The sequence below is a fragment of the Peromyscus leucopus genome, chromosome 16_21, assembly GCF_004664715.2.
Source record: "Peromyscus leucopus breed LL Stock chromosome 16_21, UCI_PerLeu_2.1, whole genome shotgun sequence".
NCBI classification, from domain to species: domain Eukaryota; kingdom Metazoa; phylum Chordata; class Mammalia; order Rodentia; family Cricetidae; genus Peromyscus; species Peromyscus leucopus.
The window spans coordinates 9,844,420-9,870,428 of record NC_051084.1 but is presented as its reverse complement, the minus strand read 5'-3'; the positions used below and the strand labels follow the sequence as shown (position 1 = coordinate 9,870,428).

At 53.9% G+C, this 26,009-nt stretch overlaps 2 protein-coding genes across 11 annotated transcripts in view; both read right to left on the bottom strand.

Annotated features, from left to right (window-relative positions):
- Positions 1–2,594: 2,594 nt before the first annotated feature.
- Positions 2,595–6,145, bottom strand: Zbtb9 (zinc finger and BTB domain containing 9). The gene has a single exon (XM_037199728.1). The coding sequence runs from the start codon at positions 5,812–5,814 to the stop codon at positions 4,420–4,422; it is 1,395 nt and encodes a 464-aa protein (XP_037055623.1). The 5' UTR covers positions 5,815–6,145; the 3' UTR covers positions 2,595–4,419.
- Positions 6,146–7,017: 872 nt separating this feature from the next.
- Syngap1 (synaptic Ras GTPase activating protein 1) overlaps positions 7,018–26,009 on the bottom strand; it is a 30,495-nt gene continuing 11,503 nt past the window's right edge. For 2 of the 10 annotated variants that reach the window (XM_028888326.2, XM_028888335.2), the window contains 14 exons: positions 24,156–24,309; positions 23,878–23,976; positions 21,532–22,155; positions 21,261–21,405; positions 20,906–21,050; positions 19,280–19,516; positions 18,990–19,191; positions 18,625–18,803; positions 17,966–18,007; positions 16,537–17,608; positions 15,927–16,100; positions 14,294–14,505; positions 12,365–12,458; positions 7,018–8,856 (listed from right to left, as the gene is read on the bottom strand). In XM_028888326.2, the coding sequence (XP_028744159.1) occupies positions 8,710–8,856; positions 12,365–12,458; positions 14,294–14,505; positions 15,927–16,100; positions 16,537–17,608; positions 17,966–18,007; positions 18,625–18,803; positions 18,990–19,191; positions 19,280–19,516; positions 20,906–21,050; positions 21,261–21,405; positions 21,532–22,155; positions 23,878–23,976; positions 24,156–24,309 (3,526 nt within the window). In that variant the 3' untranslated portion in view covers positions 7,018–8,709. Of the gene's footprint in view, positions 8,857–11,360; positions 11,586–12,364; positions 12,472–14,293; positions 14,506–15,926; positions 16,101–16,536; positions 17,609–17,965; positions 18,008–18,624; positions 18,804–18,989; positions 19,192–19,279; positions 19,517–20,905; positions 21,051–21,260; positions 21,406–21,531; positions 22,156–23,877; positions 23,977–24,155; positions 24,310–26,009 lie in introns of those variants that run through there. The other 8 variants (XR_003736489.2, XM_037200157.1, XM_028888327.2 and 5 more) reach the window with 8 other exon arrangements.

Below are 26,009 nucleotides of genomic sequence, written 5' to 3'. Positions count from 1 at the left end.
AACTGTAGTTTTAGTTATGTTTTTTGCATTTTGATTCAAATACAAAGGAAATTTCCATAGTGCCTTTAGTTTTGAGACAGGGTCTCATGTAGTCCAGGCTGGTCTCAAACTCACTCCCAATCCTCCTGCCTCTACATGTGGAGTGTTGGGATCACAGGTATGTAGCACCACACTGGCTTATGATGCTGGGAAGGAACCCTTGGCCTGTACTCCACATCAGAGCCACACCCCAGCTCCACACAGCTCATTTAATTGTGTAACAGAGGGACTTCTATGCAAACGTCAATTGGAGGTAATTAACAATGTAATGACATGCCAAAAGGCAAGTATCAGGAGGAAAATGTTGTAAAATTATTTAAACCCCCTCCAAGTAATAAATAGGCCCAATTAAAAATCTTTCCTCTGAGCAGTGGTGGTGCACTCTGTTAATCCCACCACTTGGGAGGCAAAGTCAGGTGGATCTCTGAGTTCGAGGCCAGCCTGGTCTACAGAGTGAGTTCCAGGCAGTCAGGGGTACACAGAGAAACCCCATCTTGAAAAAAAACAAAAACAAAGTCAAAACCTATGTTCTTGAGGCCACTATCATGACTACAGCCATAAAGTATCGGGGAAGCACACACACACACACACACACACACACACACACGAATACAAGCGTGGACTGCCTCAGAGCCCTAAGTGGAGAGTGGGAAAGGAAATTCAGAGCCTTCTTCGTGTGTGTGTGTGCACACACAGACACAGAGTTTAAATATATATACCTTGTATATCAACAATGGTTAAGGATTTGAGATGGTAAGGGTCACTTGACCTCTGGATTTTTGCTGTGAAGGACATTAGGGATACTATCCAGGTTACTATTCATGGAAGCAATTGTCTTTCGGGGTGCTAATGCTTTGAAAAGGGATCCAGGCATAACAGTCTGTTTTCTTTTTCTTACACAGAGTGTTATACCACCCAGGCTGTCTGTAAACTCTCCATGTAGTTGAAGCTGACTTTGAATTCCTGCTCCTCCTGCATCACCAAGTTCAGCTCAGCACAACAGTCTCAATCTCTAACTGCAGTTATGTTTTTATTTTTAAAGTTTTCATTTATTTATAAGTGTTTTGTCTACATGTGCATGCCTGGTCCCCTAGGAGGGCAGAAGAGGAAGTTGGATCCCCTGGGCCTGGAGTTAGAGGCAGTTGTGAGCCATCATGTGAGTGCTGGGAATTGAACCTGGTCCTCTGGAAGAGCAGGAAGTGTTCTTTAACTGCTGGGCCACCTCTCCAGCCCCAGTTTAATTTTTATATAGTGACTAACAGGTAAAATTGCTTGAGGGGAGGGAGGGTCCTCAGCAAAGATGTGTCCAAAGACATCAGATTCAAATAACAAAGCTTCAAGAATATTGCAGTGCCAGGCAATGTCTAAAAACAGTTTGTTTCATAGGATAACTAAGTATTATAAAGATTAAAGAGGGCCATGCATGGTGGGGCATGGCCTTTAATCCCAGTGTTGAGGAGGCAGAGGCCAGAGGAGCTCTATAGGTTCTGGACCAGCCTAGTCTACAAACAGAGTTTGATCAGAAATGACCCTGCCTCAAGATTGACAGGCTGAATGGTGGTACAAGGGCAGGCTCAACATTTCCTGAATACTCAGGTAAGTGCTATGTATACTGAGGTTTTAAGGCTTCCAAGGCAGGTTACAGGTGGAGACTTTTCACTGGGCCTCTGCTGTTATAGGCTGACCTTTACACACCCTTCCCTCTTCTACCTCAGGACTTAATTTTTTCTATGAAGATTCTAGTCACACTGATGTGTGCTCTAGCCAGAGTGTAGGTATGAGCCTGAGAGTTTGATTGAGATTTTTTTATTTTGTGAACCTCAGGTCCAACCCAACCTTTGTACTTGCTAGGCAAGCATCTACCACTAACTTACATCCCTCTCCTGAGAAGTTTATTTTCAGTCCAGTGCCACAGGAACAAGCTGGGTTGGTGGCTCAGTTGTGAGGCACATAATTCCAAGTGTGAGTCTGATTCAATCCCCAATACTAAAAACAAACAAAAAACCCCCGAACAACAAAACCACCAAGAATGACCCTGGTGTGGTGGTGTGCCCTATAATCTCAGCACTCAGAAGTAGAGGGGAGAGGGCCACTCACAGGAGGCCTCCAGTACAGAGCAAATTCAAGACCACTCTGGGTTCTAAACCAAGCACTCCCAATAACATGTTGTGAGCTCAAGGTCTTTGCCCAGAGATTCTTGCTCTGTGAGCTCTGAAAGAACTTCTTCCAAAGGCAGGGCTCCTTCGTGCCTTCCTTCCAATCCAGGAGCCATTTCCCATTCTTCTATAAACTCTCATTTTAGTAAGGTCATCCAGAGTCACCTTTCAATGCTTCCAACTCAAGGAACCAAGACATCAAGGAATACAGCTAACTATCTAATATGATCTACCTACCCAAGCGGGTGGGTAGGACTGCAGTCAAGACACCTTCACTTTCTTTCCCAATGTACTCTCCTTACCAAGGGCAGAAGACCACAGTGCATCTCTTTTGAGAATTTGATCAATTCAAGCTAGAATTCACCTACTTAGCCACAAAAATCTCATTTTTCTTTTTCCTTTTTAAAATGTGTATTTGTGTGTGCACACATGTGCTATGGCTTGCGTGTGAAGGTCTGAGGACGACTTGCAGAAGTTGGTTTTTTCCTCCCACCACGTGGGTTCTGGGGAGCAAACTCAAGGTTATCAGGCTCATCAGCAGGCACCTACTGAACCCTCCTGTCAACCTGACACCTGACTGACTCTTTTTCTGTGGGTGCTGGGATCTGAACTCAGGTCTTCATGTTTTGGCAGTGAGTGCTCTTGTTCACTGAGACACTTTTTGAGTGAGAGAAAACCTCTTCTAAGTATCTGTAGACGAAACCAAAGTACCATCCAAACACTATGCATAATACAAGATGTCAGAATGTAATAGATGACCCAAACCCTTTCAAAAAGTGGCGTAAACCAGGCATGGTGGTATGTGCTTGTAATCCCAGTATTCAACAGGCTGGGGAAGGAGGGTCATGAGTTTGAGGCCAGTCTGGTGAGATAGTAAGGTGAGGTCTCAAACAAACGGAGGCAGCTCAGACTCTGAAACATAAAGAACTTACCCGAGGTTCCTCAGCAGTGAGGCAGGCCTGAGTCTAGGCCAGCATTCTGAGATGTGTCTGTGAACCAGTCCATTCTTCCATCAACATAACTGCTGCAAAGGGATACACTCATCTCCGGGAGCTCTGCTCTCACATCTATCTCTTCCACATCAATCACTCAATCCAGGCTACTGCCAGTTTAGATTTCAGGGAAGAGTTTATTAAGTAATGAAATGAAGTGACTTTAAATCTCCCTTCACCTCCATTCTAGTACCTACCCCTCCACCTCTACAAAGGCGCTGTTTCTAGCATATGTGGGTGGGATGGAAAAGGAGGCAGTATGGTCTCACCATACAGTTATTCTGCACAATTCGCCCGTGTGGTCTCAACCCTGAGTCTTCTAATCAGGACAATTTGCTCAGAGAGCAATGGTTGCCATCTCCTGAGTTCACTGGTCACATTTGTCACTGTGATCATTAAGCAAGTTGTCAGTGGTGGTCCAAGGTAGACAAGAGCAAAGGCTGTTGAGGAAAGGGCCTCTTAGGGGCTTTGGAATCACATATGAAATGCTCAATACGTTAAAGTGCTCAAGTACTTTTTTTAAGACCAGGTCTCACTGTGTAGCCCTGACTGGCCTGAAACTTTTATGTTGGATAACTATGTTACCCGGGTTGGTCTGGAGCTCACAGAGACCTGTCTGCCCCCGTTGCCTCCCAAGTGCTGGGATTAAATGTGTCTGTACCCATACTTGTTGCATACTCAAGAACATTTTTTAAAAGGATATTTGGGAAGGTGTCTACTGGTAAGAAAGCAAAGTACAACCTAAAAAGCTTCTAGAAAGAAGGAGCAAAAAGATGTATAGAAACAGAGCGGCTGACGGTGTCGGGGAGGACGCTCAGAGCTTAGTGTGGCAATGACTTGAGCTCTGAATCAAACACATCAGACAGCAGCTCCCTGACCTCCTGGGGAAGATGAAGTCGAAGTTACTGGGTCATTCTGTCCCAACTCTCCTTCCACTAACCTATCTGAAGTCAGTGCTTTCCTCACTGGCTAGCAATACGAAAAGGGTCATTTAGGTTACGTGATCAAAAGTATGACTTTCCTACAGTCTGCTTAACAAACAGCTGGATTGAGAAACCTGAACTTCCAAGTACACCAGGGTGAGGCCCATAGCCAAGAGTAAGGGGTTCATAACATATATAATCTCTTGGGATGCCTACACAGTCCAGGACCGAGGTGGGGAAGGGTAAGACTCCAGCAGCAGCAGCAGCAGCACCTATCTTATCCTAGAAGTCAGCACAGCGCACGAGCAGTCATTTGTAAGTCCAGTGGGCCGTGGCCCAGCCCTGGCCCTTGCACAAGTCCCGGTGACGAAGGTAAAAGGCGTGGACACGGAACCGACGGCCACAGTGGGGACACGCGTGCAGGGCTCTAGCGTGGGTCTTCATGTGCTCAGTCAGGTGGTGCTTCAACTTGAAGCGTTTATTACAGACGCCGCATCCAAAAGGACGAAGGCTGAAGGTCAGCATGATGTGCCGGTCTCGCTTCGGCTTTACTGCAAACCGTTTTCCACACAGGCAGCCAAAGCACTTTCCATCTGCGGGGGGTGTCCCTCCCAGCTTCACAGGCCCATGCACAGCTTGCCCTGATCCTCCAGGGCCTCCACCCCCTGACAGGATTTCATTCCCATGAAGATCCACTGGCTTCCAGGATGGATCTCCTGCCCCAGATGTTTCCCCTCCTCCTGAGGACAGCAAGTATCTTAGCTCCTCATTTCCCTCAGGGTCCCCTCCAGGGAGTGCTTTGGTCTTCTCCTTCGCTCCTCCAGACAGAGTCCTACCTCCTGCCGTCTCCTCCTTAGACTCAAGGGGTTCCTGATTAACATATAAGACTTGGGGAGCTCGTACAGGAGGGGCAGGAGGCTCAAGGGTTGAACTCTCATCCTCTGGAGGCTTGCTGGGAAGAGCGGACGTAGGCAGCGGGTGGGATCCACAAGCTTGGGAAAACCCTCCGGATATTCTCTGAGGTGGAGGAGTCTGAAAGAGCAGGGCTGCTGCCCCCTGCTCCTCCTCCTCTTCTTTCACCTGAATCTGTAACACTTCTTCTAGTTCACTCGCCTCCCCTCCAATGGGGCTCTCAGTAGAAGCAGAATTCTCTGTCGAAGCAGAGGGCTGGGCTGGGTTCTGGAAAGGGGAAGAGCGAATGCACCAGCCTCCCGAAGATGTTGTGGAAAGAAGTGTGTGGTAGGAGGCTCCTCCACCAGCTGATATCCCACCACCTGAGGTTTCAAGTTCTCGAAGGATCTCTGAGCACTGATCTACTACCTGCCACATCTGCAGGCCGCTGGCTACGAGGAGATGGGCAGGGAGCGCATCCAGGGGCAGACGGAGGCGCCCTGAGTAAATGAGCTGCAGCAGTCCCTCGAAGGCATCCGCCTCAATGACACTCGGTAAAGTGAGTCGGGGCGCGTCCCCCAAAAGCAGCTTGTCGTGGAAGTAAGGAGAAGCAGCAGCCAACACCGCTTTGTGAGCCCTAAGTTCCCGGCCCTGAACCAGGAGGGACACATCGCAGAACTTCCCCTCCAGCCTGTGGCGGTTCAGGGACTCCAGCAGCGAAGAGCTATGATGAGGGAACTCAATGTGGATTGTGCGGGGGGCTGGGCTGCACCTCGGAGAAGAGGGTGTGGGGGGCAGAGTCGAAGCATCCATGGCCACCTCGGGAAGAGAAATCCCAGGGGGTCGGAACGAAGGCTGCGGAGGAAGGAGCCCGGAGTCACACCAGCGGATCGGGACGGGAGACCCGTCTCAAGCTGCCCCCCGCCGACACTCGAAAATTCTTCAGTGACAGTTTCTGTGCATTAGTTCCGCCCACCAAGAAAACCGACGGGACACCAGCCAGGGTGTTTACCCGCAGGCCCTGCGGAAGCCGAGGAGGGGACTGCGCCCCACCCCGCCGGCTCGGGCCGCCCTGGGCTGCCGCTCGCCCCGCCTCACCGTGCTCACACGGGCCGGCTCCGCAAGCTCCCGCCACGCGCCTTCCCGCCGACACGCCCCCACCGCACGCGAGACCGCCTCGCCGCTGCTCAGCCTCCACTGCGCCTGGTCGGCCGGAAGCTGCCGCCGCTCCGCCGGACGCCGCTGCGGCCAAGCGCGCGGGGCGGGGCCAGGCCGCACCCAATGGAAGGACGGGAGCCTACAAGCCCCCTTCTTATTGGCTGCGCGGCCGGGGGGCGGGACCGGGCCGGCTGCCGAGCGCCGCCGAGCGTCGTCGGGGGAGCCGCGAAGGTCGAGCGCCGGTCCGCGGGGTGGTGAGGGGCGTGCCGGGCTCGGCGGCGCCGTCGGGGTCTTCCGCCGCCGCGCGAGGTAGGTGCCGCTGACCTCAGTGTGCACGCGGGGCAGCCAGGCCGGAGGTCTGGGGCGCACGCTCGCTAAGGACCCCGGCTCTTTCCCTCCCGTTGCCAGAGGCGCGTCCTCACGATTAAAGCCTGTATCGAGAGTTTTGCAAAGACCGTGTGTTCGCCTGGGCCGGTTCGCAGCCTCTGCGCCTGCGGGTTGAGTGCTGCGGCGGGTGGAGAGCGGGAGTCGGGTGGGGAGGACGCTGCGGTCTATGCTGTTCTCCTGACTAGGTGGGACCCTGTAGCACTGCTTGCAGACTGGCCGCGTTCTCCCCCAGAGTAGTTCCTGTCACCCCTTCAGGTGGTTCCCGGGACTCCAGACTAAAAAGTCAGCCCAGTGCTGGACGAGGTGGCGCACGCCTTTAATCCCAACGCTCGGGAGGCAGAGGCAGGAGGATCTCTGTGAGTTCGAGGCCAGCCTGGTCTACAGAGCGAGATCCAGGAAAGCCAGGGCTGTTACACAGAGAAACCCTGTCCCGAAAAACCAAAACTTAATAAAAAAAAGTTAACCCAGCGATAAAAGAACAATCTCCGTTTATTAAACATGATTTTTCTGTTTCACCACACACTCCAGAAAAAAAGGAAATGGGAGTGGGAGAAAGGGGGCGGGGCGGGGGAGTAGGGGCGGTAAAGAGAACGAGTAAACAAACAAAAATGAGTAAGAAGGAGGTCTTCGTACTCTTAAGGTGGTGGGTGGGGGGGAGAAGTGAGGGGTGGGGCTAGGGAGCCAGGAAGCTCTGTACAGAGGGGTCGCCTCCCAGCCCCCAGCCCGTTATGTACAGTACAAACCCCAGATAATTACAACAGCCAAAGAGGAGGGGGGAGGGACGAGGGGAGGGCCTGAAGTGGGGTAAGCAGAGGAAAGGGAACGGGATAAAATTTCACATATTTACAACTTTTATATAAGTATAAATTTGGCCCCGGCTGGGTGGATGTGTGTAGAGGGTAAGACTGAAGGAGAGCTGTCCATACAAAAGGTCGAGTCTGGAGTCGGGGAGGAATTCTCAATACCAAACGCAAGAAGGGGTTAGGAGACAAGGCTGGGTAGGGGACAGCAGTCAGAGAAGAGGGGGTACCCAGGAGGGATCTCTCCCTTCCATGGCCTACCCACCCCAAACCCCATCCATCCTACCTCCCCTGTCCCGCCAGAGAGCTATGTACAGAGAAACACCGAAAAATCGTGGAGCTGGCGGGAGGGAGGGAGACTGGGTGAGGGGGGAGGGTGAGAGGGAAGCCCAGCCCTGTCCTACCTCCCCCAGGGGACAGAGTCATGGAAGGGGGCCCCCAAACACCCATCCTCCAACACAGGTCCCCCACCCTGGGGGAGAGAGACATGGCTTTTCCTAGAGTAAGTTCCCCCTCCCCATGGGAGTAGAGACAAAAGAGGGAAGGGTGGGGGCCGGCTGTGTGTCAGGGTAAGGCAGATCAGCTAGTCTGTCCTCCACAACCCAACACACGTGGCCTCCCAAACCCTAACCCCTCATCCGAACCTCAGTTCCACCCCACCCAACACACTGGGGGAGGGGGGGGCATAAGCCCCCTCACCCCGCTCTGGGACCAGCCAAGAGCAGATCAGGTGTGGGAAGAAGGGGAGGCGACCCCCATTCCCCCCTTGCCGCCCCCTCCCTGCCCCGGTGGCCCCCTCCACCCCATCTGGGTTCTGGGTGGGGAAAGTAAATGTAAGAGAGTGGAAAGAGGAGAAGGAGTTTGTGCGTGCTGAGCCCCCCCAGACGCTCCTGAGAAATCAAGGGGTAATAGGGCCCCCTCACCCGGGGTCCCCTCCCCATAACAAGGGGGACAGGGGAGGCCAAAATGGGGTGGTGGAGGGGAGTTAGATTGTCAGCTCTGGTTACTGCTAAAAAATCACCCTGAAGTTGAAAGTTTGGAGGTGCCTCACCCCCAGTGTGGGTGTGAGGGTCTGTCCCCCAGTGCTCAGGGGAACTATGAGGCAGAGGGTGGGGATAGCACCCCGGAGTGAAGGGGTCTGTGGGGTAGGTGGTGTCCTGGGGTGAGGGTCCCTGGGGGTGAAGAGGGCAGCTCAGGGTCCCACTCTCCCTCCTAGAAATGGTGCAGTGGAGGTGGCGGATGGGTGCCTCGAGGAGGCACTAAGGGAGGCAATCCTGCTGTCCCTCGGTGATGTCCAGTCCTGGTGGTTGGTGATGTTCCGGGGTGGGGTGCACAAGGAAGGAGGTCTGTGATGCTGGGTGGGCTAGTGGTCTGCGGTGTTTCGGAACTCGCCGTTCTCTGTGATCTGCAGCCGGGGTGGGGGAGGGGGGGCTGGGGGGGCCAGGCCGTTCCAAGGTGGGGCCAGCGTCACACGCGGGTTTGTTGGACCCAAGGGGGGAAGCTGCCTCTCCTGCAAGACACCAAAGAGGAGAGCGCGGACTTATTGAGACGCTTCGCGGGGCAGGGATGCCAGCCCCGAGCAGTGCTCTCTCTCACCCACAGCCATGTCCACCCTCTCTGTTTTGTTTCTCGCCTCCAGGGGCTCTGGGGGAGCAGGGAGAGAACTCACACCAGAAAACCAGCTCAAGAGCAACTAGCTCTCACCTTCCTCTGACATGACTCCCGCTTCCATCCCCCAGCCCCTGTCCATGGCACCATGGAACCCCCTCCCAGCACCCTCCACCCAGGCAGGAACTTCACACTGAGGAACCAGAGGAGGCAATACAGTAAAACCTCATTAATCCAAACCCCCACAGATCTGGAAGTTTGTTCATAATTTGAACAAAACCAGGCCCTGAGTTTTCCTTTATCTGGGAAGAAAGGGTGTGCTAAGCAATGGGTGGGAATGTGTCTGTGGGCGGGGACTTGATTTCACCAGGCTCCCTGCAGGCCTGTGGAGCAGCCCTGTTCAGCGATTTACTTACTGTGCTCTGAAGACAGGTGCTCACTAAACAGACACTGTCACTCAGTTTGTCAGTTACTCTCAAACTTAGATCCCAAATGAGAGAGGTTTAACTGGACTGGAAACAGGAAGGGGATCAGGGAAGTGATGTGGAGGGCCATCTTGTAGGAATGACTGAAAGGTTTAGAGCAGGGGTCCTCAACCTTCCTGACCTGAGGTCCTTTAACACAGTTCCTCAGGTGACACCCCCAACCATGAAATTATTTTGTGGCTACTTCATAACTAATTTTGCCACTGTCATGGATCATAAACATCTGGTCTGCGACCCCTGTGAAGTGGGTCACGCCCCACATGTTGAGAACCACTGGTTTAGAGCCGTTGTGCCCCCCCAGTTCCACTCCTTCCCACCCTCCTTCCTCTGCAGCTCCCCCCCCCCGGCCTCCAGCTTGAGTGGCAGGCCCTGGGTCACTCCTCTACCTATTGTCAGGACCTTCGATGGCTCTGGGACCAGTTTCCCGGCTCCTGCTCAGCCCAACCTTCTGAGCCTCTGCTAAGAGTGAAGACCACCCGAGTCCCCACACTCCTCGACACTTACTTGGCTTTAAAAATCTAGCTCAAAACTAATTTTTATTTTTACTTGCTGGGCTGCAGTGGGAGCAAAGCCTACAAATGGTTTGGAACAAATACACAGATTACTGTCTGAGCCACAAAACATTAGGTAGAGCAGCATGTAGCTCTCTGTATCTGACCCTATCTCCAAAGGACACAAGAAATGAATGAAGGCTTCCATATCCGAACCAAAGACTCACCTGTTACAAGGCCACCCAAAATATAACCTTAGTCAGTGCTGCCCTCTCGACTATCTGGGTATCTCACAGCAGTCAGTGGGAGAGGAGATTATACGTAATAGGAGCCCTAAGTACATGTAGGAAGAGAACAGGGGAAGGAAGGAACCCTCAGATTCCCTCCACTCTGCCTGTCTGCTCATGACGACACATGGGCATGCCCCCTACGCCCTCACGGTCCCAAATTTAGAAGCTGGATAAATTAGGGTGCTATTATTCATTTTACAAAGGAGTTCACTGCTGGAGTCCTTTAAATGGTGAGGTTCCCTGGTGTCTTTCAGCATTTGTTTACAGATCACTAACTGCTTTGACAGAGAGGCTGGGCAGGCAGAGAGTTAAAATGACAGAGTGAGGAGCCACTGCCCCCCACAAATCAGCCCCACAGAAACAAACGTGTCTCAGGACTGAGGTGCGCCCGACAGCTTCCCAGCTGCTGGCTTTCAGGTCGGATTGTGTGTCCTAAAGACTCCTGGGTGGCAGGAGAGGGAAAGGAGTGGCATTAGCAACTCAGGAACTTGAGCTCTGACAAGAGAGGTTGTTTAACATGCTGTTCCTAGTGTCCCTGCCTGAACCTAAATATGGCTACTAGGCCCTTGACTACATTCTAGGAAGCTGTTTCTCCTCACTTCTAAGTTACAGGCCACAAGAAAAAGTCCAGCCTGACATCTGTCCAAGACTCTTTGTCTTGCTTGTCATATGCCATCCACTCTGTTCACCTGTCAGGACATCTTAACAGCATCTTTTCCAGGGTCCTTAGTGTCGCCCTGAATTAACTGCCCACTCCCAACTTCCACCCAGTAGTAACTACAGAAGCCTCAGGTCCCTTCTGCCTCACAAGGGAGAAAGCAGAGGCAGAGAGCAGGAGGGGGAGTTAGGAAAGGAAGAGGAGAGCCCGACCTACCTGCTGGAGTCGGCACAGCCCCTAGCCTGGCCCAGCCCAATACCCCTCCACCCCGTTACACCCACCCAACACCCCAACTTCCAAGGACACTCTGGTGAAATGGGGGGTGACAGACAGACACTGGATAGGTAGAGGAAAGGGAGGGTGTTGTCAGGAGGTGCCTGTGGGGCCAGTTTGGAGAGAGCCGGGGAACCTGTAATGTGCCTGGTCTTTGTAAGAGTCCAATTTGGTAGTGCTAAGGTGTCAGTGGTGTGGGGGTGTCTGCAGGTACGCTCTGGCTGTGCCTTGGGAAGGGTCTGTCTGTGCAGGAGGTGTCAGGAGGGTGGGCTCTGTGGAGGGTCTCTGGGTGGAGTGGGCAGCAGTGAGGGGAGAGGCTGCAGAGAGTTGGAAAGGGTGGGCTTCACCACCAACCTGCAGTGGTCCGGAGTCACCTCCCCCAGTGTCCTCCGCCCGTGGTCAAAGCGGAACCAGGAGAATTACCTGATGAGGAGCTGCAGGGGGAGAGAGTGGGGTCATGGGGTCAGGAGGCTTGGTGGCGGGGGCAGGGAGTCCTGGTGGTCAGAGCAGAGGGAGGGAGGAGGAGTATGGATAGGAAAGAGCAGGGCAAGGGTGGAGAGGGCCTGGAAGCTGGCTGGAGAGCAGAGAGGGTGGTGACCGGGAGTTAGACATCGGTTCGGGGAACACCAGAGGCCAAAGGCAAGCCGAATTTGAGTTATGGGAAGGGGCCTCTGGGAGAAACCTTAGGATCGGAAGAGCCAGAGAAAAGAGGCTACGTAGGACCTGCCCAAGAGTCAGAATGGGAGTCAGGAGGACCCTGAGTCTCTAGGGTGCACAGAGCTGGAGAAGTACAGCTCAGATTATCCATGCTCCACTCTATCCAGTGGGACGCCAGCCTTCCTGACTCAAGAAGAGCTGAAGAAGCAGACAGGAACGGCCTCCTTGTAAGAGGCACAAGTTCAAGGGCACTGGGGACAGGGGCGCTGAGAGGCTGAGGCTCTGGTGGAAGGAAGGTCCTGATGCAGGCAAGAGTGGGGGACAGGGCAGGAGGCGGAGGCGGGACAGAGACTCACTGTGTACACAAGGCTGACCTTGGGATGGAGACAGTGGGATGGAGATGGACCACGGGGGCTGCAGGAAGGAAGCAGCCAGTAGACAGACAGGACCACGGCAGACAGATGGGGGTGGCCGGGGTGGCTGGTGCCATGAGTGCACAGAGACAGTGGGATGGATGGGGATGGGACACGGAGAAGATAAATGACATTGTAATTTCCACCTGAGCGTCGAGCAGCCTCTTCTTGGGTTCAGGCAGCGGCTCAGCCATGGCGGGGTGGTCCCGACGCAGCTCCTCCTCCACCAGCATCAGCCTGAAGGGACGGGCTTCAGTGGGGTTAGTGGCGGGCACGGGCTCAGAGCCCACTGTGGTACTCTTGATCCTGGGCAACCCCTGCAACTCTGGAAAAGCTCTGGACAATTCCGCCTCCTTGCAGAATTCCTCTCAACCCAAAAGATGCTGTTACCCGGGACTCTTGCTTTCCACTTCCTCCCAGGGTCCTCATGCCTGCCTTCTGAGGGACTTTTTAAAGACTTGTTTACACTTATTTACTCACTTATTGGTTTTTCAGGACAGTCTCACTGTGTAGCTTTGGCTGGCCTGAAACTCACTGTGTATACAAGGCTGACCTTAAACTCAAGAGACCTGCCTGCTTCTGCCTCACCAGTGATGGAATTAAAAGCATGCGCCTCACACCCAGCTTATTCCTACTGTTGTTGTTGTTATTATTATTATTATTTTGGTTTTACAAGACAGGGTTTCTCTGTGTAGCTCTGGCTATCCTGGAACTTACTATGTCTCAAACCTCACAGAGATCCACCTGCTTCTATGCTGGGATTAAAGATGTACGCCACCACTACCCAACCTATTTCTACTATTTTTTAACTGTGTGTGTGTGTGTGTGTGTGTGTGTGTGTGTGTATGAATGCAGGTGTGTGTGTGTGTGTGTGTGTGTGTGTGTGTGTGTGTGTGTGAATGCAGGTGCTCCTGGAGCTGGAGTTATAGACACCTGGTGTGGGTGCCGGGAATTGAACTCAGATCCTCTGCAAGAGCAGTATTTCCTCTTAACCACCTGAGTCATTTCTCCAACCCAGAAAAGTAGATTTTCTCCCTATATGTTTTTTTCTAGCAAACCTAGAACGCACTATGTAGCCGAGGTTATCCTCCTGCCTCCACCTCCTAAATTCTGGGATTACAGACATGGGTACTCCTGGATCCTGAGGTTAGATTTGTGTCTTTTTTTTTTTTTTTTTTTTAAAGACAAGGTCTCTCTATGTAGCCCTGGCAGTCTCTATGTAGATCAGGCTGACCTCACACTCAGAAATCCACCGGAGAGCTTGGATTAAAAGTGTCCACAACTGAGCCCAGCTAGATTTCTGTCTCTAAGACTCCTGGCAGCCAGCTACCTCAGCCATCCTTCCTGGAGGCCTTGTGTTTGCAGATGATTTAACTTCTGTGCCCCAGGCCATCATAACTAACCACTGTTCTCAGGTGTCCTAGGTCATAAGATATCAGTCCTAGCAGTGGATTCACATGTATCGAATGGAGCAACCATTTTCTTCTAATGAAGCCTCACTCAAAAACAGCATGCACAGCAGATCAGCGCAGGGCCGGCTCTGGCTAGAGTGGCCCTGTTGAGGCAGTTCCTTCGGAGCAGAGACATGCTAAAAGCCCCTTTCTCGTCGGGCGGTGGTAGTGCACGCCTTTAGTCCCAGCACTCGGGAGGCAGAGCCAGGTGAATCTTTGTGAGTTCGAGTCCAGCCTGGTCTACAGAGTGAGATCCAGGACAGGCTCCAAAAGCTACACAGAGAAACCCTGTCTTCAAAAAACCAAAAAAAAAAAAAAAGAGCCCCTTTCTCATGGAACCCCTTCCCATGGCTGGAGAAGGATCTCTGCCCAGGAACTCGGGAATGGTTAAGGGCTCCTGTGGTTAGGGACCACTGCTTAGCTTTGTGGTGAACCTCAGAGGTGGGGTTAAGAAAAACTGATAGGGAGTCTAGGCGCAAGCTGAGTCCAGTGATGTAAAACAGTAATTGGTGTATCTCCCAGGGCTTCAGAAGTTAGTGTGTGAGCAATGCCAGGGCTTGGTGAGGGGCAGGCTTTTCCCATCTCCCTCTCCCTCCAGCCTCACCCCGGGCCGCCCCTCACCTGCCAATGATGCTCTTGATCTGGGAGTCCTTTTCCACCTGCTGCTGCCTCAGGCGCTTCTCGCTCTGCTCCAGGCGGGCTTGATACTGCATCAGGATCTTGCTGGTCTGTTCTTCCTGAGACAGCAGCCTCCGCTCATACTCTTCCAGCTTCCGGTTGGACATGTGTAGCCTCTCCTTCAGTGAGTGAATCTCCTCCTCGTACTCCTTCACCTGCCCGCCGGGCACATGACCCCGCACTGTGAGGAGCGTCCTGCCCTGGCGTTCCCAGCCCGTCCCCATCCCCGTCTGTTTAGCCATGCCACCACACAAGGAGCACCCTATCCTTCTCTGCCTGTTCGACACACTTGATCTGTTTTTAAGAAAGCCTTATGTGATAGTGAGGCTTCCTCAAGATGGAGCAAGGTCAAAGTCCACATCTCAGAAGTGTGCCATGCCCTCACACAAGCATGGGGAATATGGAGCCCCATAGGGCACCCTGGCAAGACTACTGGACACGACAATAAGAAGCATTATCTAGAAATGAAAGACAAAGGGACTGTAGTTCCAAACCAAGATTGGGCACACTGGGGGCGGGGAGACTGTAGGTAAGATGGGGGCAGGTGCTGTCTCATAAATGACTCCCTCCTTAGGCCTGTCCTGCAGACAGGAGATCAAGGGGACACCAGGCTGAGAATATGACTATTAATAGGAGTCTGGGATTCCAGGTCCAGAAGAGTTCAGACCAGTTACTTCATTTACCTGTTACTTAATATAGTTGTCACATGTAATTCTTTTAGGTTTTATTTTTTTCAGTGCTAGGGATCAAACCCGAAGCCTCACTACTAAGCTCTACCCCCAGCTTACACATAGCTATTTAAAAGTTAAGTAACTCTAAGATTTTAGTTCCCGAATTGCAACAATATATACGTGTCATTTCGGTAGCCACTAGCTACAGGAAGTGTATGTTCCCAGTTTATTTTCACTCCTGAAAGCTCTGGTGTCTAGTGCTAAACTGGAGCCTTCCTCACAAGGATTCCTCACCTGAAGCATGGACAAGAAAGGCAATCTGAGAAGCTTTTACCATGCTGTGAAGGCCCATCCCTAAGCAGTTCCATTCTAGACACACAGGAGAGAGGAATTTGTGGCCTTTGATGATTGCTGTGGGCATGAGTGCTTAACCCTCTAGTAGAACTGATATGCAGGGCCTCATACATTCTAGGGAAACATTCTACCACAAACTCTATTCCATGACTTTATCTTTACTTTTTATTTTGAAACAGGGTATCATTAAGTTGTCCAAGCTGGCCTTGAGCTTGACATCTCCTGTCTTAGTCTGAGTAACAGTTCCCAGGCCTGTGCTACCAGGCCTAGCTTGGGTAGTGTCCTTCGCACACGCCCTAATCCTGCAGCCATTCTCTTTCTTAGAGCCTGAATGGAATAGTTCTCTCCAATCTACAGTGTATGTAACCCAGAGAGTTGGGTCAGGTTTAAATAGACTGATAACATACGGCCCTAACAGACTAGTAAAGAGGTCTGCCTGCCTTTCATTTTCACCCAGCTATCTGAGCACAGATGTTTTTCCCTTGGAAGGACTAAAGGCCTTCCCTGGCATTAGCAGGAGGAACGAGCCTCAGGGGGCAAGGCCAGCGTACCCTGTCCAGCCGACTCTCATCCATCGATTTTGAGTACTCCTTGAGTTTGTACTCTTCCCGCTCGATGTGCGCACTCTCGATGTCAGCTGACAGGTGAGGCATATTGGAGACCCAGGCCACAGTCCGTTCCGAGGCCGGCATCGTGGGGTTCAGCGTGGATGGCGTCTGGGAATGCTAAGACAAGCAAGGTGGGGCAGACAGCGGGAAGGTGGGAAAGGGGTGTGTTCAGAGGAGGAAACACGACACCCCAGACCTGTCCCCTGCTGTAGCCTTCTCCTCTCTGACACTCCCTGGGGAGTGAGTCCTCACCTCTCCATCTACACATCCTGCTGCCTGAACAGTCTATGGGACACTGCTGAGGGCCCTCTTCTTCTGTTTCTGAGCTTTTTGTTTAGAGACAGAATATCACTACCTGGCCCTGGCTGGCCTTAAGCTTGTATCCTCTTGCCTCCTGAATGCTGAGAATACAGGCCGAACACTACATATTTGTTTAGTGAACAAAGGAGGTGAGAAAATTGTGACACCAGACTACACTCTTCCACCCACTTCCTGCCCCTACTTCCTTCCCTTGCTGCTCTTCACCCACCCACCTCCTCCTACCCTCACCTACCTGCTTGGTGATGGAGGGCTTGAGCCCCCCACCCCCTCCGCCACCGCTGCCCCCGCTGCCCCCAATGCTGCCCTCTTTGCTGAGGCTCTGTTGCCGTGGACGGGCAGGACCATAACTTGGCTCCGGGGACTGCAGTAGGTTCCCGCTGGATGGCCGGGGTTTCTGGGCAGCACTCACTGTCAACTGTTGAGACTTGCCCCTCTGCAAGGGAGGCGGCTGGCCCCCACCACCCCCACCACTGCCCCCACCACTTCCACCTCCGGGCCCTGAGGGAGCTGGCCTCTGGGGACCGATGGTGATCTGGGGAGGGGATAGCATATGCTGAAGGTTGTCCTGAAGTGAGAGCTGCCGACGGGTGAAGTCAGTACCAGAGGGTCCGAACTCATCACTGTAGCTGTGGCTGTGAAGGATGGAGGCGGCAGGGGGCTTAGGGACCCCTGAGGAGAGGTCCTCGCTCTTGCTATAGCCATGGAATGGGGCAAAAGTGTCCCCTGGGGGCTCTCCACCTCGATGGTGGTGATGGTGGTGGTGGTGGTGATGTGAGGAAGGTGGACCATGACCACTGCCCCCTCCATGGCCCCCTGGGGGCCCTGGCCCATCAGCAGCCATGTGGAAGAGAGGGTTCTGGAAGGAAAGGGGAATGCGCAGTTGCTGGGCAGGGACACCATCCGTGGTGACACCCATCTGGCTGAGGCGCATGCCAGCTGCTGTGATGGAAGAGCCACTCCCTTGGGAGAGGCGCCCGGCAGGGGCAGGCCGCAGCCCTAAGGCTGCCGTCAGTGAGGCCTGGCTGGAGTGCAGCAGGTCCCCGACAGCCGCCAGGTTGGAAACACTACTACTGTTAAGGCGGCCCCCAGGCCCGTCGCCCTGAAGGTCCAGCATGGATACGCTCTTGTTAACACTCAGCATCTTCTGCTCTGGCTCTGTGATGTCCGAGCTGCTCGTGCAGTATGCTGGGGATGACCGGGCCAGTGGTGGCCGGCTCACATAGAACAGGTCTTTACCCCCACCGGGTGGCGGTGGGGGTGGCTTTTCCTTGGTTGGGGAGGGGAGGCGAGCCATGTCCATAGAGCTGTTGGAAGGGAAGGAGGACACACAGGCAGAACTAAGACCAGGACTACTGGCACCTGAGCCTGTGGTCTGGTGAGAAGTGGGACCCCCGGGGAAGGGCTGAGCGCTGGTGGTGGCAGCCCTGAAGAGGCAGGCGGGGGGATGGCAGGGAAAGCTGGAGGAGGGGAGGAGGGGGAGAAGGGAGGACGAGGCCTAGGAGGGGTAAGGCCTGGCAAAGGGGGTGGGGGCAGCAGGAGGAGTGAGGGCTGCTCTGGGCAGGTATGGAGGAGATGAGGTGCCCTGAGGAGCAGAGGCGCAGAGGCGGGCGGAGGCCAGTGCAGCAGGGCGGAGGGGGGAGAGGGGAGGACAGAGCCCTCACCTGTTGAGGCCTCGAGCCATGAAGGACTGAAGGTCGATGGAGCTGGAGAGAGATGCAGAGGGCAAGCACAGACAGGAGAAGGAGAGAGGTGTGGAGAGATGACGGGGAATGGCAGGACAGGTGTGGTGTTGTAGATGGAGACAGGGGTGAGGGATAGCAGAGTAATCACAGGTGAAGGACACTTGCTGAGGCCCAGCCCCACCCCATCAAACTGGATGCCAGGCTCCAGGGCCCACTCAGCTCCAGCTGCTATTTCTCTGAATGCTGGGTCACGGGGCGCTCCTGGGGTAAGGTGGTCGGCTGGGGCGGGGGTTGTTAGGTCACTTAGAGACACCTGAGTGTTTTGATCCCACATGGCTGAATCGCAGCCTGCAGACAAGCATGGGCTGGCAGAGGGACAAAGTCAGTCAGCTACAGCAGAGTCCCTTTGGCTTCAACTAAGCTGGGAGCAGAGGAGTCTCAGTACCTCTGGACTCTGCATTTCTCCCTCTGGCTCTAAAGAGCCCTCAGCCTCCCACTGCCTGTACCCTTACCATTGTCCCTAAGAACTTGCAGTTTTTCCCTTTGGAGGCTTAGAGAGATGCATCTAGGGCCCAGCAAGAAGCATCCAGGAACAACCAGGCTCCCAGAGCACAGCAGTAGGGGAGCAGGATGCTCACCTATTGAGGTCCCGCATCATGTAGCCCTGCATCTCGGCTGATGGCCCTCGCAGCACCACGGGCTGAGGCCGAGTCCGTTCACTCTGGCGGCTCGGCTGCCTTTGGATGTTAGGGTTCCTCAGGGCTGTGCTGATGTCGTTGAGGAGCCGGGGCAGTGGGCCCAGCTTCAGGAGGGCTTCCTGCAAGGACAAGGCTGTCACCCGATGGGTAAATGCCCAGTTCCAAAAGGGCCTCAGAGGGCACAGACAGAGGCTTTGTGAAGTGTACTGGAGGTGGGGGTGACGTTTCCGGGAACAGCAAGGTGGGAAGAGTTCTGTGCAGAGAGGTAAGTACCTGGAGGCAGGACAGAGGAAACATCCACTAACCTTGCTGAGCTGGGGCAGCACCTCCCAGAGCAGGGCATGAAGTGTGGAGAGCTCGCGGCCCAAGTCTATGTAGCCCTCAAAACTGCTGCTGTTGGTCAGTGTGTCCAGGTTGGATATCTCGTACAAGAACTGCTGCATGGAACCCCACTCCAGCTCCAGAAATTCATTCATGAAGCCTAGGAAGTCCTCCTTTGAGGTAAACCTGCTCAGGGGTACAGATGCTCTGGTGACTCAGGAGACCTTTCCAGAAGCCCACTGTTCATTCCCACCCTTCCTGAAGTTGCCCTCACTTGGAAAAGTTGGCCAGGTTCTGGATGACCTTGGCGATGAGGGTGAGGGTTCGTGAGGTCTGCTCATCTGGGTACTCCTGCATAAGCCCAAACAGACTGGGCGACATGATGGCTGGGCAGAGGAAGCGCAGGAAGAGCGAGGCGCTGATCAGCCTGTCGGCAATGTCCTCCCGGCCCCGCTCTGCACAGCGCAACCGCCAAGATGCAAACACCTCCTTCAGCTCCCTCGGGAACACGCTGGGGGGAAGGGGTGGGGAGACAGAGAGAGAGAGAGAGAAAGAGAGACCGGGACTGAGCCCCAGAGACCCTCAGCTTCCAGGGAACATGCTGAGGGGTGGTAGGAGGTGAGGGTGTGGAGACAGGTGAGAGAGACTGGGAGGGAAGGACCGCAGGAGGAAGACAGGAGGCTGCTGAAGAAGAGGGCCACGGTAGAGGGACAGATCTGGAGAGAGAAATGGAGAGGGAGAAAGGGTGAGGAGAGAGAGACACACGGGAGAGAGACGGAGGGGCGTGTGAGAGAGACGAGGAGGGGGGGAGAAAAACAGACACCGGGGAGAGACAGAGATGGGAGAGAGATGGGGGGTCACTTGAGGTACAGGGAGCTCGGACCCCCCAACTCTTCTGGATTCCAGGGAAATGGGGATGGACGTGCCCCAGGCATGATCCCCAGGCCCTGGAATGGCTCGGCTCACTCGTCCCGCCTCCCAGTGCCACCTCAATGTCCCACTGACACCTTAAACTTGACTAGTGGAAAATAGAGCTCACTATCGCCCCCACACTGCCAGCTGGCTCCTCCTTTTGACTCCTCTGGTTCTGTCAATGAGACTGTGGGTCTCCCAAGTACTAGTTCCATGACCTCGAATCATCCCGACTCCCTACACAACCCCTCAGACAACCCCTGCTGACCCTTCCTGTAGAGGATCCTAGGCAAGTCCTTTTCTGGGCTTTCTGACTCCACCCTGATTTAAGATCTGGTTTTCACTCCCGACCATTAACCATAACCACCAGTGGTCTGGACGTCCTCCTTTCTCTTCCCACACAGCTCTCTTGATTCACAGGCCAGTCTCAATCATGCTACTTCCTGATACCAACATTCTGATGACTACTGACTCCTGAATCCAAGAACTCCAGACTCTCACTCTCCTCTCCGAGCACACCTCTTTCCTACCGCCTCCACTATAGCCGTGTGCTCCTCTAAGCCTGTCCAGTTACTAGCCATCTCCTGAACGGCTCCCAGACCTTCCCATGTCATGTGTGTTATCTCACAGCCCTGGAAATGTCATCTGCCTACTGTGTGCAAATGTCAGGCCTGACCGCACTCTTCAAAGCCCAGCCCTGGGCACCTGTTATTCATTTCATCACAGCCCTGTCTTCTCTGAAAAGAACCCTCCTGAACACACATCACAGTGCTTCTGTGGCTTTCTGTCCATCCCACGTCCCTTCTCATTCTGGCTGGAGGCCCGCCCTCTGAGGTCAGGGACCAGGCCTCATCACCTCTTTCTGCTCTACGCCCCAGAATGCTTTGCCCGTACTGACGCTCAGTCCTCTGAGGATGGACAGATGGATGAACAGATGAACACACAACTGCCCGACCCTGGCCCCCCAGCCCAGCGTTCCCAGTCTCACCAATGGGAGTTGACCACCTTGCACAGGGCCAACTCACAGCACATCCGCAGGTTGGCCTGGTGCTCGGCCAGGCTGGACGCCGTGCACTTGATGGGATCTACTTCACAGTTCTCCTCAGACTCGTACAGAGCACGGATGAACTCCCCTGCGAGAGGGGGCACAACAGGGAGCGGTCACACTTCCCAAGGGCAGGGGCAGGGGGCTCCCTGGGTTGGAGGAATGGCAGAATCAGATGGTTGGAGGCTGGGGTCCTGGGCTCTGAGGAAGGCGGATGTGGGGTCTGGGGTGGCCAGGTTTGGGGGTGACGGGGTAGGCATGAGGAAGTTTAGGAACAAGGCCTGAGGGTGGGCCATACCGATGGCATCCTTGAGGTATTTCTGACCAATCAGTCTCATGTACTCTTCTATGGCTTTAGTGGCGAGCGTGTTCTCGCGGAATATGAGGTGTTCCCGTTCCATGAACCGGTCTACCTCTGACATGGCCATGTCTGAAAGGAAGTCCTGGGGCCCAAGAAAGTCCCATGTCAGCCTCTGCAGAGCCCAACCTCATGAATCTCCCCTCTCTTCACTGCCCCCCAAACCAGCGCCCATTCTCAACTCCTCTTCCCCGGAGAAGAGGTTTCTCACCTTGGCCTTGCCTGTGCTCTGCAGTATGTGAACCAGTGCACTGGCAACCTCCTCCTTGCCCTTGACATTCAGGGCAGGCTCCAGCACTGCACACAGCATCCGATAATGGTTGGTTACATACTCTGCAAACTCTTTATACAGCTCCATGGGCAGGATGCTCATTGTCTGGTAACGGGCTTTCAGCCTCACGGCAGGGCAGCCTCCTTTCCCCTTGCCCCCCGAGCCACCCCCTGACCCCCCTCCTCCTCCCGAGCCCATACCCCCAGAGCCCCCACTGCCTGTTGGCAAGGTCACGGGGTACCACTGCTCTGTAAAGTGGCGCCCAGCCAGGGTGGCCACCGGTACAGTCACCAGGCCAACATAGCCCGCCTTGTCCTTCTTCCGCTTTTTGTCTGAGTCACGGTACAGATGCAGCCGCAGGGCCCGGACAGCCGGCAGGTTGTTGAACTCAAAGTGCTCGCCCCAGAAGACGGTGTCTCCTGAAGCTGAGCGGGGCTTGGAGGTGGTACGTGCATACAGCATGTCATCCAGGCATAGCTCGCAGTAATACCGCTTCTTGGGGGGCAGCTCTCGAGCCTCTATGATCCATAGTTTCAGCACATTATCTACCCGGCGGCTGTTGTCCTGGCATGAGGAAGTGGCGAGGGCAGACAGAATGGAAAAGTCAGACACACCAGGAGAGAGACAGTGAGCAGGTGGGCTTGAGAGGGAAGCTGTGAGGCAAGCATGCTGGGCTTGAACAGCGTCCACACCCCTGGAGTCTGTTCTGCCCTCTTCTGGTGTGGAAATAGGGTCCTGGCAGATGTAATACAATTAAGATGAGGGCATACTTGATTAATGTGATCTCTTAATCCAGGGACTGGTGACTTTATCACATGGAAGGGCCATTTAGAGACATACAGAAGGAAGCTGGCCATGTAAAGATGGAAGAACTGAATTAACGGCTACAGAATGGCTACAGGACATGGCCCTGCTTATAGCTGGACTTTGGACCTCTAGCCTCCTGAACTGTGAGAGACTAGTTCTAGCTGGCCCAGTTCATGGTGACTCTTCAGAGCAGCCTTGGAAGCTAACATAGAAGGGTAGCTCACACACAACAGAACTAATGTTGGGAAATGCTTGAGTAACAAGTCAAAAAGGAGCCAGGCAGTGGTGGCGCACGCCTTTAATCCCAGCACTCGGGAGGCAGAGGCAGGCAGATCTCTGTGAGTTCAAGGCCAGCCTGGGCTACAGAGTGAGTTCCAGGAAAGACACTAAAGCTACACAGAGAAACCCTGTCTCGAAGAAAAAAAAAATGCTTAGGGGGCCAATGAGATGGTAAAGGTTATTGCTGCTAACCCTGATCACATGAGTTTGAGTCCCAGGACTCACAACATAATGAAAGGAGAGAACCAGTTTCAGGCAGTTGTACTCTGGCTTCCACATGTGCACTGTGGCACCATACACACACACACACACACACACACACACACACACACACACACACACACACACCCTGTATAAATAAATAAATATGTAAGTTTTAATTTGTTTATTTTTGATTTTTTGAAACAGGGTCTCTCTCCATAGCTCTCACTATATAGACCAGGCTGGCCTCAAACTCACAGAGATCCACCTGCTTCTGTGCTGGGATTAAAGGTGTGTGCCACCACACCCAGAAACATTTTTTTAAAAGCAAAGAAGTCATCAAAGGAATGAGAAGTCCTGCAGAAACATGAGATGTTGTAAACAAAACACTACTCGCATATGTACAGGACAGATGTGACAGTTGGCCTGAGATGGGCCCAAGCTCCCGGTGAGGGTCATGTGACACTGCAGTGCATCGGAAGTAGTGTGGCTCAGACTGTGTCTAGTTTAAGTGGGGTTCCTTAATAAAGGCCCTGGGAGACAAGAGGAAGAGGGCCAGGACTGTGAGCTTGCTACCAGCTGGAGTCAGGGCCAGCGGACAGGACGGCAGCTTCTGCTCGGGGACAGAAGTCTTGGTTGGAGCACAGGTGCACAGGCTCTCAAGGGGACCTGGAGGTCAGTGACCCCAACCCTGACTGCCCAGACTTTACAGGGAACCAAAGTTCACAAAACACTAGCGGGGAAACTGGACGAGAGGACTGAAGAGCCCTGTGGCTTTCATGGTAGGGAAGCAGAACATGATGTGAGGTAGCAGTATGGGAAGAAAGGGAAATAATGAGAATCACCCTTGGCTGTCTAGTCCAGGTCTCCTATACCTGTCCCTCCTCCCCAGCCCTGTCCTCCAGCCTCCTGCCCCCTCCTCCCCAGCCCTGTCCTCCAGCCTCCTGCCCCCTCCTCCCCAGCCCTGTCCTCCAGCCTCCTGCCCCTCCCCACCAGTACCTTGTTGGGCTTCACAGCCCGCTGCAGATTCTCAATCCATTTGTCCCTTTCGGCCGCAGACCGACAGGCAAAACACTTTGTTCCAGACGATGTTGTCACCTGGAGAGGAACATGGATTTGAGATGGGGTTCCTAGAGGCTGGAGACCCGCCACCATGTCTTCCTTCCTGGTCCAGATCTGCCTCCTTGACATCTCACATGTGGCACCTCGTCAGGCCCCTTTGCCCCAGCCTCCACCATCCCTGCCCTCCACCCTTCTCAGTCCACAAGAGCAGCTACCTCAAAGCAGAACTCCTGGCCCAGGATGGAGCTGTGCACCGGCTTGATGATGGAGTCTTCATCTAAGTTGAGCTCCAAGGCCTCAGCAGCACTACTAGGACTCAGCAAGGATTCATGGGAGTGGGACTCCTTAAAGCTTTGCATCAGCCGGGCCCTGGTAGGCGGGAGGTTCAGAGAAAGATCAGGGAAGCCGTCTCCCCTCACACTCAGGACTCTGCCTCAGCAGAGGTTCTGGAAGGCAGCCTTGGAAAAAAGGCCTCAGTCCTTCACACACAGACTCACAGAAGGAAGCCCAGACTTCCCTGGGGAAAGACATGGGAGGGACAAGGGAAACCAAAGCCCTTCAAGAGACTTCTCTACCTCAACTCATACTCAAGGAGCTGAGATACCTAGAAATAACTCAGAATTGCTGGACATAATGGCACAGACCTTTAATCACAGCACTCGGGAGACAGAGGCAGGTAGATCCCTACTAATTTTGAGGCCAGCCTGGACCATCTAGCAAGTCCAGGCTATCCAGGGCTACATAGTGAGATCTTGTTTTAAAAAAAGAAACAAAGCCAGGCATGGTGGTACACACCCTCAATCCCAGCCCTCAGGAGGCAGAGGCAGGTAGATCTCTCTGAGTTCCAGGCCAGCCAGGGCTACACAGAGAAACTGTATCAAAAAAATAAAAAATAAAAATAAAAAAAAAAAAACTGTGACAGAACAAAATAAAACAAACAAACAGACAGACAGACAAAACAACTGTCCTGGATATGTCTAGGTGACTCCAGAAACCAGAATCTCAATATATAAAAAAAGGAAGCAAAGAATTGAGGCCCAGAGAAAATAGAGTATTGGTTGGTTTGGACCTGGCACACAGCTAGTGTCTAATAACCATTTCATGATTCAAACTATGAATGAAGTAAGAGAACAGTTTTGAGCACAACCAGGGAGGGGAAAGAGGGAAAAGCATCAGAGGACGCTGTGGGCAGAACGGAGCAGAATAAAGGTCGGACGGAGACTGGAGAGCAGATCTGGGAGGAAGAGGAGGCAGAGCCGCGGAGCAGCCGCAGGTGCAGAGGCTGAGGAGGGCAGCGAGAGCCGGCAGACGACCCAGCACCGCGGGGGAGCAAAGAGGAATGGGACTGAGGGACCAGCGGGAGGGGATGCAGGACAGAAAGGTGTGGGGATGGGTAGGGGACGAGAGTAGAGCATGGGGAAACAGGAGGGAGAGCTCGGGTGTGGGAGCCTCCATGAAGTTATTTATAGCAGCCCCGTCATCACAGGCTCTGGCTGCCGTCAGCACCACGCTCCCCCGGCCCCCCGCCCCCGCGGCCAGGAATACCATGCCCTCACCCCCTGCCAGCCCCAAATCCAGCACTGGTTACTTGGAAGGGGGCAGGGAAAGGTGTGACTCACCTGATCCCAACCTTCCTACCCTCCTAATCCCTGGGACAGCCAGACACGAGGGAAAAGAAGGACAGACTCTCTCCAGGGAGTGACTGGACTAAGGGGAAGCCCAGAGAAGGACAAAGGCAAGCAGCCAGGTTCCTTCCCCATCCCTCAGTCCCTGGATTAGCCCCAGCCCCCCCCCCTTACCTGCATACCAGACCAACTCCCTTCCTCCCGTTCTGTCTCTTCCCTCCAGCAGCTACTGGGGTCTCCGAGCCCTAGCCTCACCCAGCAGCAGCAGCTACCCCCCCCCCATTCCAGCCTGCTGCTCTTCCTTCCGTCCCCTCCCTCACTTCCCACCCGGTAGGCTTTGTCACCACTGTCCTCTCCTGCCCTGGGCAGGAGCCCACCTTTCCTTCCACCCTAAGAGCCCTCCTTGGCGTCACCTTCACCTCCTCCCCGGCCTCTGCAGGTCCT

What these genes read in the sequence shown, in the direction of transcription:
- Zbtb9 (XM_037199728.1), bottom strand. Translation starts at nt 5,814, where the DNA reads ATGGATGCTTCGACTCTGCCCCCCACACCCTCTTCTCCGAGGTGCAGC.